The 18,723-nt window shown below is 32.0% G+C and overlaps 7 protein-coding genes across 7 annotated transcripts; 3 read left to right on the top strand and 4 right to left on the bottom strand.

Annotated features, from left to right (window-relative positions):
* Nucleotides 1–101: 101 nt before the first annotated feature.
* On the bottom strand, nucleotides 102–950 carry rab24 (Rab GTPase; the record flags this gene model as incomplete). Its single annotated transcript, XM_004359025.1, has 4 exons — nucleotides 102–545; nucleotides 611–685; nucleotides 771–841; nucleotides 920–950. The coding sequence occupies 4 exons, from the start codon at nucleotides 948–950 to the stop codon at nucleotides 102–104; spliced, it is 621 nt and encodes a 206-aa protein (XP_004359082.1).
* Nucleotides 951–1,443: 493 nt separating this feature from the next.
* Nucleotides 1,444–2,146, top strand: gmkA (guanylate kinase; the record flags this gene model as incomplete). Its single annotated transcript, XM_004359024.1, has 2 exons — nucleotides 1,444–1,507; nucleotides 1,605–2,146. 2 exons carry the CDS (start codon nucleotides 1,444–1,446, stop codon nucleotides 2,144–2,146), a joined length of 606 nt encoding a protein of 201 aa, XP_004359081.1.
* A 78-nt stretch (nucleotides 2,147–2,224) lies between these two features.
* On the bottom strand, nucleotides 2,225–8,159 carry docD (SH3 domain-containing protein; the record flags this gene model as incomplete). The annotated part of the gene is made up of 9 exons (XM_004359023.1): nucleotides 2,225–3,803; nucleotides 3,866–4,050; nucleotides 4,131–4,368; nucleotides 4,443–5,002; nucleotides 5,072–5,371; nucleotides 5,435–5,799; nucleotides 5,884–6,108; nucleotides 6,181–7,986; nucleotides 8,099–8,159. The coding sequence occupies 9 exons, from the start codon at nucleotides 8,157–8,159 to the stop codon at nucleotides 2,225–2,227; spliced, it is 5,319 nt and encodes a 1,772-aa protein (XP_004359080.1).
* Nucleotides 8,160–8,806: 647 nt separating this feature from the next.
* Nucleotides 8,807–11,843, bottom strand: DFA_01104 (uncharacterized protein; the record flags this gene model as incomplete). The annotated part of the gene is made up of 7 exons (XM_004359022.1): nucleotides 8,807–8,971; nucleotides 9,053–9,553; nucleotides 9,580–9,654; nucleotides 9,747–10,980; nucleotides 11,045–11,322; nucleotides 11,403–11,553; nucleotides 11,647–11,843. The coding sequence occupies 7 exons, from the start codon at nucleotides 11,841–11,843 to the stop codon at nucleotides 8,807–8,809; spliced, it is 2,601 nt and encodes an 866-aa protein (XP_004359079.1).
* A 415-nt stretch (nucleotides 11,844–12,258) lies between these two features.
* DFA_01103 (uncharacterized protein) lies at nucleotides 12,259–13,265 on the top strand (the record flags this gene model as incomplete). Its single annotated transcript, XM_004359021.1, has 3 exons — nucleotides 12,259–12,759; nucleotides 12,850–12,969; nucleotides 13,044–13,265. 3 exons carry the CDS (start codon nucleotides 12,259–12,261, stop codon nucleotides 13,263–13,265), a joined length of 843 nt encoding a protein of 280 aa, XP_004359078.1.
* A 209-nt stretch (nucleotides 13,266–13,474) lies between these two features.
* DFA_01102 (uncharacterized protein) lies at nucleotides 13,475–17,209 on the bottom strand (the record flags this gene model as incomplete). The annotated part of the gene is made up of 2 exons (XM_004359020.1): nucleotides 13,475–16,666; nucleotides 16,745–17,209. The coding sequence occupies 2 exons, from the start codon at nucleotides 17,207–17,209 to the stop codon at nucleotides 13,475–13,477; spliced, it is 3,657 nt and encodes a 1,218-aa protein (XP_004359077.1).
* A 393-nt stretch (nucleotides 17,210–17,602) lies between these two features.
* DFA_01101 (uncharacterized protein) lies at nucleotides 17,603–18,622 on the top strand (the record flags this gene model as incomplete). Its single annotated transcript, XM_004359019.1, has 1 exon — nucleotides 17,603–18,622. The coding sequence occupies one exon, from the start codon at nucleotides 17,603–17,605 to the stop codon at nucleotides 18,620–18,622; it is 1,020 nt and encodes a 339-aa protein (XP_004359076.1).
* Between the last annotated feature and the right edge of the window lie 101 nt (nucleotides 18,623–18,723).

The following is an 18,723-nucleotide window of genomic DNA, read 5'->3' as shown; positions in this document are numbered from 1 at the left end:
TAGAAACAAAAAGAAATAGAATAATAATAATATTTAAAATAAAAGATTATATATAACTTTTTTTAAAAATTTTAATTGTTTGTTGTTGTTGTTGTTGTTGTTTAACAACAACCTCCAGATTTTTTTGAATTTGAATTCATATTTACACTACCACTACCATTATTATTATTACTATTATTATTTACATTTCCACCTCCCTGGACTTCATTTGGATATTTCTTTACAAAGTTTTCAGCAATTGTCTGAAGTAATAGATTAATATTCTCTCCAGTTTTTGATGATGTCTCTAATGTAACTGCATTGTATTTGTTTGCAATTTCATCTACTTGTTGTTGTGTTACTTGTCTCTTTTCTCCTTCTTGAATCAAATCCAATTTGTTTCCAACTATATAAATATCGATATTTGGTTCATTGTGTGTCAATTCCTCTACCCAAAATGTTACTTTATCCAATGATGAAAGATTTGTTAAATCATAACAAACAATAGCAGCTCTTGCTCTTCTATAATATGATCTATTTACTGCTTCATATCTTTCAGTTCCAGCCTTAAAAAAATAAAAATATTAATTAATTAAATTTATAATTAATCATTCCATAAACATGAACATACAGTATCCCAAATTCCTAAATATACTTCATTGTTTCCAACTTGGATTCTTTTACATGAATATGCTCCACCTACAGTCTATTTAGACAAAATAAAACAATTAGAGATTTGAATATAATATGTGATCATATCAGGATGACATGATTCTTCTTCTTCTTCTTACCATAACAGTATGTTCAAAATTATTATACATGAACCTCTGAACTAGACAACTTTTTCCTACAGATGTTAATCCTAAAGATATAAGATTATTATATAATATTTATTAGTTTCTTCTTTCTTTCTTTCTTTTCTTCTTCTTTTAAGATTTACCTAAAACTACAACTTTAATATCCTTTGACATTTTTCCTTGTAATATGTATTAAATCTCTATCTATTACCTATTGCTATTGCCTATTGTTGGTTAATATATCTTGTAAAATTACACAAACCTATTGTTGTGTTTTGTTTAAAACTCTCTCTCTTCTCTACACTTATTTATCGTAAAGTTTCTGGTGCAGTGTTTGTTGTGTTGCGTTGTGTGTTTGTGTGTGGTGGACAACGTTATATTAATTGTTGTTGAATTGTGTGTTGGTTTGAATTGTTTGTGTTTGTTTGCTACGTTTGAAACAACAACAAAAGGACAACCTTGTTCGTGTCCTCATCATCACAAACTTAAATATCTAATTTGGTCAATCTAGAGAGAAACGAACAGTTAGAAAGGATAAAAAATTCAAAGATTTCACCAATTTTCACTTAGAGAGACGACAACGACAAACCCTCTTCAAAGAGACTCTCACTCCCACTCTTTCATTCTTTCTTTCTTTCTATATCTATCTTTTTATAGCTTTTAAAACATGTCTGTTGAACAACTTATACCTGTAGTTATTACTGGTCCTTCAGGTGCAGGAAAAGGAACTTGTAAGAAGAAGAAGAAGAAACACATTGGACAATGTTTTGTTTCAATTCTCTTCTTTATTCATTATTAACCTAACCTATCTTCTTTTCTTTTCTTTAGTAATTGATAGATTAAAAAAAGAATTTGAAGGATCATTTGGATTTTGTGTATCACATACAACACGTAAACCAAGAGAAGGAGAGGTAGATGGAGTACACTATTATTTTACAGATAAAGCATCGATTGAAAAAGAGATTGCAGAAGACAAGTTTGTAGAGTCTGCCAATGTACATGGAAACTACTATGGTACTTCAAAGAAAGCACTTCAAAACGTACTCGACAAGGGTAAAATCTGTATTTTAGATATCGATGTTCAAGGTTGCGAATCGGTCAAAAAGGCAAAGATCCCTGCTAAATTCATTTTCATATCACCACCTTCTTATGAGGAATTGGAAAAGAGACTTCGTGGACGTGGTACCGAAAGCGAAGAATCACTTCAAAAGAGATTGACCAATGCTCGCACTGAAATGGGTTATCTCGATAAACCAGGTTTCTTTGATATTGTCATTGTCAATGACAACTTGGAAGATTCCTACACTAAACTCCGTGATATCATTTTACCTTATATTCATTTCCAAAAATCACTTGTTAGAAGCGAATAAAAAGGAGAGAGAAACAAAACAAATTTATTATTTATTAAACATATATTATAATTATTTATATTTATTTATTTATTTATTTTAAATATTTTCTTGTTGTTGTTGTTGAACAAAAGTAGTCATTTCTTGTTTCATTTTATCTAATTGTTTTTCAAGTTGTTCTTGAAGACCACCCATTTCAAGAGAACAAACCTTGGCGTGTATGGCAAGAGATTTTTCGAGGATGATGACTTGTTGAGAGAGAGCCGATTTGAGACGATCGACTGTTTCCTTTTTGTCGGGATTGTCAACAAGATACTCTTTGGAAAAGAAAACTTGTTTGTACATGTTTACACCACCATTGACGGCAGCATCAATGACACCCTTGAGAATCATGGTAAATGGAGAAATGTTGGTATCGTTGCCATTCTCGTGTTTGATTGACATTTCATTGAGTTCAGTGTTTTTACTCATGACTGAATTGACTGCATTGTCGATTGGTGACAATTCAACCTCGTAACGACGTACAATCTCTGAACGTCTATGAATCGTTGGGAAAGAGTCTTGAAGAATATAATAATTGTTGATAATCCAAAGATCTCCAAATTCATTGCCAGTCTTATTTTTTCTAAATGGTTTAGAATATAAAAACGTATTGATATTGTTATGTTGACGATATTTTTGTACTGCTGGTGGTATTGGTTTAGTTGCAACTGGAACGGTTGCTGTTGTTGCTGTTGCACCAGTTGATAAAAGTGCAGGAGACATGCTCCCAGGTGAACCACTTGGAGTTGATGGTTTTGATCTTTGACTTGGTGAAAGATGATTAACATTATTATTATTAATACTATTGGCCAAAACAGTGGTATGTCTAGGATTGGCAGGTAATTGTTGTTGAAGGTCTTGGGATGGTTTGACGGCATAGATTTGAAGATATTGATTTGGACTATTCATAATCTCTGCTGGTGGCAATTCGGTATAGGTCAACAATGATGCCGATGGGAACTTGGCTTGAATTCTTTGAACAAAATCAGACATTCTCTCCAATTCATAGCCCTTGTAGATAAATTCCTTGCCACGAATTGATGGTTCGAATCCCTTGCCATAGTATCCAACTCTAAAGTACTCTGAAAAGAAACGTTCAACACCAATAATCTTTCGGTAAAACGTTGATTCTTGTTGTAAAATATCGGCCAATCTTTGATAGTCAAATTGTACTTCTTCGTATTGGATGATGAGTTTCTTCATCAAGGTGATGGCACGCTCCCATGCCTTACCCTTGTCAAGGTATTCAATTGACAGTTTGTACAATTTCTCCTTTCTTTCACGCATCGATTGTGATTTGAATCCTTCTACAAATTGTAATTCATCTACCACAGTGTCGGACCATTCCAATAGATCGGCATGCAACAACAATGTGTTACCGGCTTCGGTGTAATTGTTATTGGTCAAATGTTGATTACAAAGTAAATGAACATATTTGATATAGGTGTCTTGACGATCCGTTTGCTTTAGATAATTCATCAATTGCATACATGCAATCGTTCTATCATCTTCATACTCTGCTCTATCTGGTAATGTTCGAAGTGCAAACAATAATTCCAAAAACATCTTCATATCTTTTATAAATATTAATCCAGAATCTTTTATAATCATATCATTATTCATTTTTTCTTCCAAACTAAATAGGAAAAAAAAGAATGGTAAGTATATATATAAAAAAAAAGAAATATATATATTTACTTTGAAGAAAAGAAAATTCTAAACTTTTCATCTAAAATATCGGCAGCTTCAGTATTTGTAATTTGATCCAATGTATTAATCGTTTCAGTTTCAACCTTTTTAAATGATTTATGTTCTTTAAATTCACATCTTAATAATTGATAATAAAGTTGAATACCAAGTTGTTTCAAATTTTGTTGATTAATCTAAATAAAAAGAAAAAAAAAGAGTTAAAGGATTGATGATTTTATCTTCTATTTGTTTTTTCTATTTTTCTACTACTTACAAACATTAATTCTAAAAATGGAGCAATAACAGTTGGTAATAATTTGATTTGATATTTTTCCAAAGATTCCCACATTGTTTGAATGGTTGAAATTAAATCATTTCTCATATCACCATATCTTGATTTAATGGTTTTTTGTTTAGCTTCAGAGAAATGTTCAAGTGCTAAACCTTTAAGTTTAACAAATGTAATTGATAATGTAAAGAATATTGACCATAAATCAAAATCAATTTGTTGCCTATAAAAAAAAATAATAAAAAAGTTAATAAATATCCTTTTTCCTTTTCTTTGTTTTGTTTTTTTTTTTTTTACCATTGTTGCATTTGAATTTTAGTTTGTAATTTTCTTAGGAGATATTTTGAAACTTGAATGATAACCTTTTTAACAGTACTATATTGGAACATGGTAAGAGTTAACCAGTTTTCAGGATAAGTGACTGCATTTTCTTGTAAAAGAGAATTGAGGACACGTAAGAGTTTAAAAAGATTACTCCACCATTGTTGTGGTTGTAGTGATTGCATATAACGATCAAACAATGCTTCATCCATTAGATAGAGGATAGAATAGAGGTTGTGTACCATATCCAACTTTGCAATATCAAAATGAAGTGGACATGATTTAATCGATTCAACAATCTCTGGCAACATGTCTACAATATCCCAAATCTTTGAATTGTCCTTTAGTTTGGTTTGAATAGTATCAATCATTACACTAATAATCTCGGCTTGTTTCTTGATATCATCAAATCCATTAGTTGAACTTGCCATGTGTTGTTTTAAATGTTTCTTTACAGTATCCATCAACAATGTACGTGATGAATTTTGTAAAAATAAATCACCTTCTGTTAATTTTAATATTACATTCATTTTTTCCTAAAACAAAAATAAAAAAAGATTAGAATAAATATTTATATTTTCCTTTCTATTTCTTTTTCTATTTACCATATTTAATAAACGTAAAGATTCATCAAATCTAACACTATCAATAAAGTTTTTAGCAATTTCACTTCTTTCTTCGATAGAGAATAATTGACCCAAATCTGAAAACATGGAACTAAAGATTTTCAATGCAATGGTTTGAGCACCAATATATTCTCTTTCAGTCTTTTTCATCAACTGACTAAGTGTTGAAAATACACTTGTCAAATCTTCCTTGAATGTCTTTGAATAGCCAACTGATTTATCAATCAAATCATGATTTCTTTTTGATATTACAATAAATTTTAATATATATTCCATAGACTAAGAAAGAAAAAAAAAATATTAATATTTAGTTGATTGATTTTCTTTTTGTTTTTTTTTTACCTTTAGAGTTGATAATAAAGTTTTTAAATTTGAATTATTTGAAAGAATTCTTTTTAAACTACCAATGAGAAGATTATGAGCAACTGAACTAGTGAAATGATTTTCAATATACATATCCAAAACTGGTTTAAAGTTTGTATATTTTGAAGTTTTTTCATCAACCAAAAGACCAATAATCCAAGTAATCACAGAGAATACCAAATCTGGATCAGATACCTTTTTTGCTTCCAAAATGGCAAATAATGCATTAAATGTTTCTTGCATAAATTTAATAATTTCAATTTGATCTACAAATGTAAATCTATTTAATACTTCTCCTAAATCACCATTATATTGATCCCATTTTAATAATGTTAATAATGATACTAAATAAAAATTAAAAAAAAAAAATTAGATTTTCTTTTTTCTTTTCTTTTCTTTTTTTTTTTTTTTTCTAAATTTATATTTACAATTTTGAGTACAAACAGTTGAACATAATAAAACTTTAACTTTAGTTTGTTCACCTTTTGATCTTGGAACCAATTTGTTTTGTGGATCTTTAAGTGAAGGAATAAATTCTTCAATCGTTTTGGTAGTTTTATAAGAAACAAGTGAATGTGTTTTGTTTCCAATTACAGTTCCATCTTGATTTGTTAATTTTAAATATGACATTCCAAATGGTATTCTTTCTTTTGCTAAAATAAATCAAAAAAGAAATAATTAATATCTTTTTTTCTTCTTTTCTTTTCTTTTCTATTTCTATTTACTTTCACTTGTAGTACAATGTCTAATACTAAAAACCAAATAAATTTGATCCAATAATTGTAATGGTACATTGATTTTGATAGTTTCAGACCAATGAGGTTGATTTGAATGATAAAATACAATTGATTTATACTCTGAACGGTGTTTATCACCAGTGAATAGACAGTCTTTGACGAGATCACCATTTTCAAGTCTTGCTTGAACAATGATTTCTACATTTTTGGCACTTGTCTTTCGATCTTGAGAGTATTCACCACTTTCCAGTGTGATAAAGAGATCATTTCTTTGATCGCCTGGATAGATGACATCGGGGAAGCCAAGTTTGCTGGTTTGTTGTACCTCTTCAAGTACTGGATTCTCCTTGATCACTTGTTTGAGTTCACCTGGTAATAGGGTGAGACCAATACAAATACCCTTGGCTTTGGGTACTTGTTGGAGATTGGTTGCATTCTTGATGATCATTTCATGGAGTATGGGGAATACAGATTCTTGAGTACTGGTATAGATGGGGATGGTATGTACCAACTCTCTACCAACTGTGATATTGTCATCGATACGAAGTACCGAACACCCAAATGGACGACGGTATGGAAGGGGACCAGTCTTTTTACCGTCTACCAACATCTTGCCCTTTCTTACCAACCGACACACCAAGTAGAGATCGGCTTGTAACTCTTTTTTGGAAACATCTACAAAGAGAGTGGAGAGTTTACCAATCTTGTCAACATCGTGTGGCATGCCGAGTGCGGTTAATCCGACTTGATACTCCTCCGTGATGAAGCGTCCCTCGGTACGGTTGTAGATGGAGAAAAAGAGTTGTGTCTCTTCACCGACCGAGCACATGAATACTTTGAGGTCGAAAAAGATGTGGTTGGGTTGTAGCGAGCTGGATGCACTACTGGCGGCAGCTGCAGCGGCGGCCAAATCACCAGTCTCGCGGCGTACCATCATTGACTTTCTCATACCTGCGCGGACTGGACTCGGACTACCACCAGAAGAGGAGCCCGACAATGTATTGGAGGTTGGTTTGCGACCCGGTGACATTGGTGATGTTGAAGAGGGTGATGAACCAGAAGAACTGGAACCACCGGTGGCACCTGCAGCAGCGGCAGTCGCAGCGTTGATAAGACTAGTTGCGGGGATAGGAGATCCAGGTCCCGACGCACCATTGAGCAGATCCTTGGTCGACGACGATGCAAATGTCTGGCTTGTCAATTGTCGTGTATTGTTGTATGCCGATACCTTGGATGTGTCCAACTCTTGATGCATACGATACAACGAGATGATACCTGTATTTGATTCGTGTGCTGGCTCTCCATTGGCCGTTCTAACAATCATGTCTAGTCCCATCAGACGTCTACCTTCCTCAATCTTGCTAATCACCTTTCCCTTTAGCATTTCTCGTACCTCTAGTGTGATGGATGGTGACATGATCTTGGCGTGCCAATCGAGAAGTAATGACAAACGGTCTTTCATGATCTTGTATTCCGACATTTTACGCTCTCTGAAATAGGTGATCAACAATAGACCCCATTCCCTAATCACCTGTGACAACTCATTGGTGACAACATCAAAATCCTGAGTGTTCTTTAATACTACATAGGTAGCGGGGAAGATCCCACTTGCTCCAATAGGTTGTTGTGGTATCGTCGTTGTCGCAGTAACTGCCTGATCTATATTATCCAACAAATAATTTGATGTCAATACCACACCACGATACCATTCCCCATTCTTTTCTTCAACCTTTATTTGGTCTCCAACCTTTAATGTTAATTGATTCTCTCCATTTGCTTGAAATGAATGTATTGCTATAGAAACACAAATATAAAATATAAAATGAAAGAAAGAAAGAAAGAAAGAGTTAACTCTCTAATATCTATCTTTATCTATCTATATGTTTAAATCTAGCTAGCTACATACCAACAGCAACTGTATCATGAACAGGTTTCCACGACCCAGCTGTTACAAATAATCTTGACATTTGATCAAAATGTAATCTTTTGTGTGAATGGATCTATCTTATCTTTTATATATTGTCCACTATCTATATCTTTATATTTAAAATATCTTGACTATATATATATATATATATGTATATATGTTTATATTGTGTGTGTGTGTGTGTGTGTATTGTTGGTTTAATGTTCACAATAATATATAAACGTCAGTACTAATTAGTTGTTTTGAGAGTGATTAATAAAAATCAATATATAGTGGATTATGATTAAAATCTACCTCTCGACACACACCTTTACAACCAAAAAATTGACAACAAAAATTCACTAGATATTGTGTGATCAACCACCCTGATTCTCATAACATGCCCCTCCGAAATGAGATATTTTGCATCAAATTAAATTAAAAAAATTGTGTTTTTTTGGATCTTTGCAACACATTCTAGATGAGCCCAATGCCAAATCGAAACTAAAAATCCGTGACGGTTGACTTTGGACTAACCCCCCCTTTTGCCTCATTGTGCCCCCATCTCCCTTGGTCTAAGCAAAAAGACAATGATAGTATTGTTTGTGTTGACACCACACATAATCTCTCCTTGGAAAATTTGTAGGGCCGATAGTTTTTAAGTTTTATTATTATTATTATACTTTTTTGTTTGTTTGTTTGGTTTTTTTAGAATACCTTTTCCAAAACAGTTTGAATATTCATTTTAAGTGTGCAAGTTGATGATAACTCTTCGCTATCTCTACCACCTGTGATTGGTGTTGATTCATTATCATGTTCACTTTGTAATGCCAATCTCATTAATAAATCTTGTTCTTTTTGATTTTTAATACTCTAAACAAAATAGAAACAAAATGGTTAATAAATATTTTTCTCTTTTTTTCTTTCTTTTTTTTTTTTTCATATTTTCTTTACATTTTCTTCACAAATTGAAACAACATGAAGATAAGTTAAATCTTTTGTTAATAAAGCATTATTAATTGTATGTCTTGATAAATTTGGAGATGATGAATTTGAAGAAGAAGCGGTACCATGAATTTGTGAAGTAGTTCCATTTGTTGTACTATTTCCAATATTGTTGTTGGATTTGATAGAATTTGGTGTTTCATCTTGAGGAAGGACAGCAAATTGTTTAAAAGAATCAAAAGTGAGAATCTTTGGATGAGAGATGATATGGTTGGTACTAATGTTATCATTGCTTCCCAAGAGTGCAATAGTTTTGACTGGTGGTGAAAGTTCCACTCCTTCATCTTGTGGTAATTCCAAGTCATTTCTTGTGATGGTGTTGTATTTCTTTTTCAAAATCTTTGGTAAATCATTAAACTCTTGTGTTAGACTCTTGATTTCACATAGTTTTTCGGCGACCGTATCTTGATTAATCTCTTCACACGAAGAATCCTTATTTTTTCTCTTTCTCTATACTTGTTTTTGTTTTGTTTAACAATTAATTTTAATTGTTGGAAATCAAATGATAAATATTTGCATGATTGTCCATTTTCTTTTCTAATTTTTAAAATCTAAATAAAAAAGAAAAAGAAAAAGAAAAGAAAAGGAATTAATACTTTTTGTTGTTTCTTTTTTTTTTTACTATTTTTTTTTTCTACTTTACATGATCAATATATTGTTCTAAAGAAATGATATCATAAAATTTAGCAATGATATAAAGATAACTTGCAATGGTTAGATGAATAGAACTTGATAATCTAAAGGAAACCTTTTTTTTGAGGAGGATTCTTTGAATTCTAAATATCATTGGTATGGAATGTTGAAGTTCTTTGTTTCTACCACGATACAACATGATGACCAAAGTCTTGAAAAGACATGAAATATTATCTGGATGATTGTTGCTAATCATGAATCCAGTGAATAGTGAATCTCTGATAAAGGTTGCATTCTCCATCAACAACTCGTCGACACCATCAATCGATTGTAATTGCAATTGGTTCAAAGATCTGCCACCAGGCAACAACAAGGAATGTAAAATCTTTTGTACATAGATTCTAACCTCGGACGATGGATGTTCGGCGAGTGGTAAGAGTTTTCGTTGTAGGAAATCATTCAACATGGTGTGTGGAATGACATCGGTCAACGTTTGTGAAACTTGGAGTGTGCATTGTACAATGTCCAAGAGAATGACATTACTCTCGCCGTGTCCGGGTCTGATGTATTCGTCTCTTGCTTGATTCATAATCTGAACCATAATCTCCATTCTATTACGATTGCTCGATAGTTTTTTACAAACCTTTCCAACCGCTTCGATAATGGCCGACTGCAATTTGAACTGTTCGTCAACGTCGGCTGGTGGTGGCTTTTTGTTGGCAATGTCGATCGATTGGATCATGATCTTGATAAAGTGCGATACCACCATGTTGACCGATCCACTATTGTCATTGACAATGGCCACTGCAGTATTGACAATCTCTTTGGTGACTGGAGGTGGGTGTTGTGGCTCCAAATGTCTCAAATAACTAGTCAACAGAATAGTGTATTGTTGTGTCTTGATACTCTCTGCCATGGCAATCATACAACTAGTTGGGAAATGATCGTCTCCCCATTTTTGTTGTTGATCCAAATAGCCAAGAATCGTCTGAACCAATGATGTAACTGTAATATTATCAACTCTTCTTGTTAAATCTCTTAATGAATCTGTTGCTACTTCTTTTACATTATTTTGATGATCAACAATTATAGTTTCTTCTGTAGTAGCGGTAGTTGTAGTAGTCGTTGTTGTAGTAGTTGTAGTTGTAGCTGTAGTTGTTGTAGAAGTTGTTGTAGTTTGATTATTATTACTAGTTGGAATTGGAATATCTTGAATAGTATTTCTTCTTTCAGTTGTTGGTGTTCTAAATAGATAAACATTATTAATAAAAATGTTAAATTTATCTATCAATTTTATAATTAACATACTGAGGAGGAGTAGTAATTAATTGATCTCTATATTGCATATTATCAAGAATAGTTGAAATGATTTCAGGATGTCTAGAGATATAGGCATCCAATTCATCGATTAAATCAAGAATGGTAATATAGGCAGTGACACCTCTTAAACCTTCACATCTGATTCTTCTACGACGATGAGAATCAGTGTTATTATTCTTGCACATATTGATAAAGTATTGAATGAATCCTTCAATATCTTGATAATAGGTTTGTGATGAATCCAATACTGATACAAATTGAATAAACTAAAAATTGAAAAGTAAAAGAGTATAAGCAAACCTATAAAACTATATAGATAGATGATATATCATATGATTGGTCTTACAGTTTCAGTAGCTTCAATTCTAAGATCTTGATTTACATCTTGTTCTAATAACATTTTAATAATCTTTGTTGCATTCTCTGCAAAAAAGATAAGATTCTTTTTGCATCCAACAATCAATTCTCTCATTATAATAACACAACATGTTACAAACCTAAAAGGGGTAAATGATGAGATTAAGAAGATTAGATTGATTAGATCTTTAAGATTATATATATATATATATTTCTAGTTTGTCGTTGCTTACCCAAATCTCTTTCTCTTTATATTCTTTTCAACCTTTTGTTCAATGTATGGACCAACCTTTTGTAATAGTTCAGGGTTCATCTCACAAAAGTAAACAAGTTTACTAATGTTTGATTTGTTCATCTCACCAGTTGGTTGTGCTGGTAAGATGGCCTTTATCACCTTTTTATACTTTGGATTCTTTTTACGTAATGCCATCTTTGTTTGATATCTCTCTCTCGCTCTCTCTCTCTCTCTCTATAGAGGTTATACAACTATCTATCGACTGACTATTGAATAAAAGAAAAGATATAAAAACTAATGAATGGACTACTCTTGCCTCTTTTGATCATCAATTTTTTTTTTAATTTTTTTAAATTTAATTGAGTATACTTTTCAATATTAAAATAGGGTATACCCTGGATAGACTTTATTTCTTGACATCATAGGATTATAATCCAAATTTGATTTTAGTATTACCCACCATCACTATAATACAAAAACAAAAAAAAAATCAAAGCATTCAACTTTGCTTCATTGTTTGTCAGCCCAATTTATTTCACTTTATATTAAATTAAATATTTCATTCTCGTCAGATTAGAATTAATTCATAGTAGTAATAATAATAATAATAATGATGAATGACGATCATTTAGATAAAGATAGTAGTAATAATAGTAGTAGTATATTACATGATGATTTCAAAACAACAAACAAAGAACAACAAAAGAAAGAAAAGATACAAAATGCCCCATTATTAAATGATGATGATGACGACGTATCATTAGAAGTCGATGAAGAAAGTAAAGACTTTGCAAAGAGATTATCATCTGCTTATAATCATGCTGCAACTACCACTACTACTAGTACTACATCTACAAATAATAACAACAATAATAATAATACAACAGGGACATCAACACCAACCATTACAGATGAAGACTATGCAGCAGAACTACAAGCAGAGTATAACAAAGAACCACAACAATCTATTCATATCCCACCAGACGATGATCTACATTTTAATGATTCCTTTGAAATGCCAGAGGTGACCAGTCATTCTGAAGATTATCATAGATTTATTTCATTAAAAAGAACTGGTACAGCTGTTAAAGCTCTTTCAATGTTAATATTTGTAATAATCAAATATAATAATAATATAATTTATAAGATCTTATAACTAATAATAATAATAATAATACATCTATCTCTTTCTATCATTTAGTTTTTCTCTATTATGACATATTTTATTCAAGCATGGTGGTTATTATTTTCTGGAGGGATTGTAATGTGTCCAATTGGTTTCTATGCATCTCATTATTTAAAGAGACGTTTATTCCTATTTGTTTGTATCACTATCCAACAAATATATAATTATTTAAATTATTTAATATTTATCTTTTATCTTTTATCTTTTAGTTTATGGTATATTTGGTAATTGATATAATATTTAGATTTGGATTTTTATTCTCACATTTAAAGGAACTTTCTGGATTTGGTATATTTATATCATTTGTAATTGATGCATTGGAGGGATATGTAGTCTATTTTTGTCTAAACTTTTATAAACGAATGCCAAGTGATGGTACCATTACTTTTAGAGATTTCTATTTACATGATACTGGACTTTGGAGTTTTTAAACAAACAAAATATAACAACAAATCAAATTTAAATTTATTATTATTATTATTGGTTTTCCAAAAAAATTTTTTTTCCATAACATGTAGTCAGTTAGTTATATTACAGGGTGTATATTAAACATTTTTTTGTTTAAGTGTAATAAATCATATATATTTACTTTTTAAAAAAAAGGATTGATTTTATTATTATTTATTTGGATTCGAGTGGTTTATGGTAAATTAATATCAATAACATTTACCCAGAAATTGGCACATTTGATATGAAAGGTATGATGATTAGTACTGTTGGTATGAGTACTAGAGTTATCCAATTGATCAAAATGTTTACCACAAATATGACAATAACTAGACGACGATGACGAGGCCGATGCATTCTTTGTGGTGATGGGTGTGAAGTGGGGTAGATCGCATTCGGCCAAAAGTGGCAACAATACTTTGGACCACTTGTCATTGATGATTGAGGCAACAGGTGATCTGACAGCCATTGATGGTTGTTGTTGTTGCGTTTGGATGATATTATAGGCAACTGAATAAATCTCTGACAGAGACAATAAAAAGTCTTTGAATTTTTGTGATTGTACTATCTTTTGGTAGGTTGCCTTGTCTTGTGATTTGATAAATTCAATGGTCGAAGTTGACTCTTCCAATTCTTGTAAACAATATTCTAATGTAACTTTTGATATATCTGGATTTACACTTGCAGTTATAGGTTTTGTTGTTGTTGTTGGATATTGAGATTTAACTTCTTTTACAATTGGTGTAATATTATTATTTTGATTATTTTGTTGATTTTCATTAATTAATTTTTGTACAAAGTTTTTTGATTTGTTTTGTAATTCAATTGCCACTGATATATCTACATTTGCCATGTTGGAAAGAGATTGATAATCAAATTGTGAGAAAAAGATTTCAATCTTTTCAGTTGGTATTTTTCTGTCTACCAATTGTTTCTTCATCTCTTCAATGGTACGATGAGTCTTGTCAGCAGGTCCTGTCCAATGAGCAATTTGACCTTGTACATCCTCACCAAGTTCCTTTGGATTACTCTTGATAATAGCTTGACATGCCAATGCCTCTTCCAAACGTTCTTGTCCAATCAATGATTTGGAAATATCTTGTAATAATTCAACATTACTATTTGTTTCTTTTTTCACTACTGGTGTCAATGGTTCACCAAAATTAAAATCACTTGGTATGGTTGATTTTGGTGCTGCTTTGTATGATGATGATGTTGTAGCTACTTTAGTTGGTTGTAAAGTTGAAAAACTAAAATCATTAAATAAATCATTATTATTAGTTGTTGTTGTTGGTTTGTTTGTTATTATGTTATTTGTTGGTTGGTTGGGTATAGAGGTCATGGGAGAATCTACAACAAAATTATTAAATCCATCATTTGAATCGACCTCTTGGAAATCAGAGAAATCTTGGAATTCATCTGCCTTTGTTGAAGTTGAAGTGGCAATGGTTGCAGCAGTTGATTTGTCACTAGTCTGTGATGATGGAACCAACATATCTCCAAAGTTTACAGTACTAGATGGACTAGAACTAAAATCAACATCCAAAAGACTCTCAAAATCATTCTTTAAAGGTTTTGTCGTCGATGTAACATTGTTAACATTTGCTGGAACAATGATAGGAGGTGGAATAGATGATTGTTTTCTAAGTGGTGGAGGTGTAAGTGAAACAGATGGTGAAGAAACTGATGGTGGAAGTGGAACAGTAAGTATTGTTTTAGTAACTGTCGATGAAGGTGAAGATGATTGTTGTTGTTGTTTAGTGACAGATGATGAAGGTGAAGAAGATGCACTAAATCCACCAGCTGGTGATGAATTGGTTGATTTCATTAACAATGAGGGAAGACCTGCTCCGCCAGTGGAGGTGGGAGGTTTGAGTCCTGCATTATTTGGAGTGATTGATAATGGAGAAGCAGAGGATGTAGAGACTGTGATTGGGTTGGGTACAAGCTCTTGTGGGTTGAATTGATTGATTGGTGGTGACATGATTTCCTCAAATACATCCTTTTTAGTTGGTGATGGATAGGGAATGTTTTCTTTAAACACGGTTGAAGCAGCTTCATTAAATTGCATACTAAGATTAAGTGTTGATGTAGATGGTTGTTTGGCCAATACTGGTGTTGATGGAAGTGTAAAACTACTAGTACCTGCACTAATTGGTCGTGCAAATGATGAATCTTCAAAATCTCCAAATTCATCGACCTGAGTACTAGAAGAAGAGGGTTGATTAAAATCTCCAAAATTTGCATTGGTTGTTGGAAGAACAGCTGCTGGAAGAACAGCTGGATCAGCTGTTACTTTTGGTGGTTCAGGTACAACAGAGCTTCCAGTTGGTAATGAAAAGAAATCGACTTCCTTTTCAACATTATCAAATATTTGTTTATATTTATCACCTGACCAAATGGTTGAATTTCCTGTTGAATTGTTGTTGTTATTGGTATTTAGTTGTATAGTTGACGATGGTTGACGTTGAATACCAGCAAGTCTTAAAGATTCTTTCATCATTTGTTCTAAATCAATCTTTCCATCATCCTCTTGTTGTTGATCAACTTGTGTCTGTTCTTTTGGTTTTTCGGATAGTGCAGTAGTAATACTAGACAACATATTTGGTTGAACTTGAATTGGTATAGTAATAGTTGGTTTAATTTCGGGTTGTTGTTGTTGTTGATTAATTGATGAATCTTCAAAATCACCAAATTCATCATTTGTAGATGCTTGAGCAGTTTGATTAAAATCTCCAAATTGTTCACCACTAGTTGGTTGATTAGTTTGTGTTTGTTGTTGAACTTGTTGTTGTTGTTGTTGAACTTGTGGAACTTGTGGATGTTGACCAGTTTGTTGTAAATTATACAAATATTGTTGTACAAATTGTTGTTGATGATTCATCATGACCAATTGTTGTTGGAAACCCTTTTGTTGTTGTGGATTCATCTGTTGTTGATTCTTTATCATCATTTGTTGATGTTGATACATCATTTGTTGTAATTGCATCAATCTCTGTTGAATTTCTTGTGGAGATTGAGTTTGTAATTGTTGAAGTAATTGTTGTTGCATATGTTGTAATTGTGGGTTTGATGGTGGAGTTTGTTGTTGTTGTTGAGCAGTAGGCGGTTGAGTAGTAGGTGGTTGAGCAACAGGTTGTTGAGATACTAAATTGGGTGATTCAACACTTGCACCACTACTAGTAGTAGTAGAAGGTTGTTGTGGAGCTCCAGAAGATAATGATTTCTTTTCAACACTATTTGATGATGGAGATTGTAAAATCTCTAATGGTTTATCAACTACTTCATTGTCTTTATCTAGTTCTCTTAGAATATCGTAATTTGGTACACCAGCTCTTGTTGCACCAGTTGTTTGTGAACTACCTGATATTGGTTGCAGTAACCCCTAAAGTTGAAAATAGATAAAAGAATTAGTAAACAAAGAAATAATTGCATGCTGTGCAGGGTCGTGTATTCGTCTTACATTGTCCATAGAAGGAGGAGCTTGTGGTTTAGGTGCAAGTTCAGGAAAATACTGTAACAATGGATTAGCTTGTTGTTGTTGTTGTGGCTGTTGTTGCTGTGGTCTATCAAATGTTCCATATTGCTGTCCTTGTGGTTGCTGTTGCTGTTGCTGTTGATAATATTGTGGTTGATTATAAGGATAGTTTTGTTGTTGTTGACTGTACATCATCTGGTTATAGAATTGTTGTCCATTTTGTTGAGGTTGTTGTTGTTGATTATATTGTTGTTGAGGTTGGTTATAATATTGTTGTTGTTGTTGTTGTTGGGGTTGCTGTTGTTGGTTATAGTATTGCTGTTGGGGTTGCTGGTTATAATATTGTTGTTGATTATAATATTGTTGTTGTTGCTGTTGTTGTTGCTGCTGTAACTGTTGAGCATACTGCTGCTGCTGTTGCTGCTGCTGATTATATTGTTGATTATACATTTCTTTCTTTTTTAGAGAATGAGATATATATCTTTCGAAGTAGTCGTAGTACTCTTAGTTTGTTTGATTATTATTATCTTTTACAACTCACTCACTCACTCACTCACAAACAAACGAGAGCTTGTATTCTTGTTGTAGAGTTGTAGAGTTGTAGTTGAATGATATTTGTATATTATGTATCTTTTCGAAAAGTATTAATATTAATTAAAGATGAAACCAAGTTGAAACTGGGCAACTAGTTGCGAATATCCTCCTCAAAAAATAAAAATAAAAAGAAAGATGTTGTGAAATTCATGATCTGCAAGTACTTCACCTTTCTTCTTTTTTTTTTTGTACAAAAGATAAGAAGAGATACATACATACATACATACATACACATACACATACATAGATATGTCAAGCGATGGAAAAAAGTATGGTCTTCAAGTACCATCATCAAGATTAAAAAATGCATTTAAAGATGAGGATGAAGATCTTGAAAAGGAGGAGGATACTGGACCAGTAGACTATTACAAACAAACAAACATCAAGAGAAACGAGAATACAAAAGCTCAAAAGATGCAAGATGATGCGTTGTTGGAAGACCCAACTGCATTTGATTACGATGCAGTCTATGATTCGATGAAGAGTGATCGTAAAAAGAGTGCCATGTCAAGACAACAACAAACTGGTGATGCGAGACCCAAGTACATTCACAACCTATTGGCACAGGCTGAAAAGAAGAAACTGGAATTTGAACGTACCAAAGAACGTACCATTCAAAAAGAGTATGAAGCAGATGCCGAAAAATATAAAGACAAAGATGTCTATATCACAGCAGGCTATAAAAAGAAACTAGAAGAACGACGTAAAAGAGAGGAATTGGAAAGATTACAAGATGAAAAGGATTCAGCATCTGCAACCGGTGATATTGGTTCATTTCATAGAAATCTATTTAATACATCTTATGGTAAAGTTCAATCAGATGGTAAAGATACAAATAATCAAGAAAATAATAATAATCAACAACAACAACCATTATCCTCAAGTAATGCCAAAGATGATCAACAATCATCTATTAATGATAGTATAAAAGAGAATAGAGGAGGTTTAATTGTTAAAAAGAAAAGAGATGATCAATATTCTTCATCATCTTCATATCAACAAAGAGGTGGTGGTGGTGGATCAAGAAATAATTATAATAACTATAATAATAATAATAATAATAGAGGAGGAGGATACAATAGGAATAATAATAATAATTATAAAAGAGAAGAAGACGAAAAATCAAAAGAAGAATTAAACAAAAAGAAACAACAACAGCAACAACAACAAGATAGATATCAAAGAAGAAATGATGAAAAATCAATAGAACAAGCAAGAATACGTTATCTTGAAAGAAAATTGGAAAGAGAAAAGAAAAGTATCAAATAAATCAAGCTATATATATATGGAATCTGGTCAACCCTTTTGTAAATAGAAATAATGCCTCAAAAAAAATATAATATATTTATATTTATTTATTTAAATTTAAA

This window comes from Cavenderia fasciculata (genome assembly GCF_000203815.1).
Source record: "Cavenderia fasciculata unplaced genomic scaffold Scf_Dfasci-F-a-25c12.r2-5, whole genome shotgun sequence".
Lineage (NCBI taxonomy): Eukaryota > Evosea > Eumycetozoa > Acytosteliales > Cavenderiaceae > Cavenderia > Cavenderia fasciculata.
This window is presented reverse-complemented; position numbering and strand designations above follow the sequence as displayed.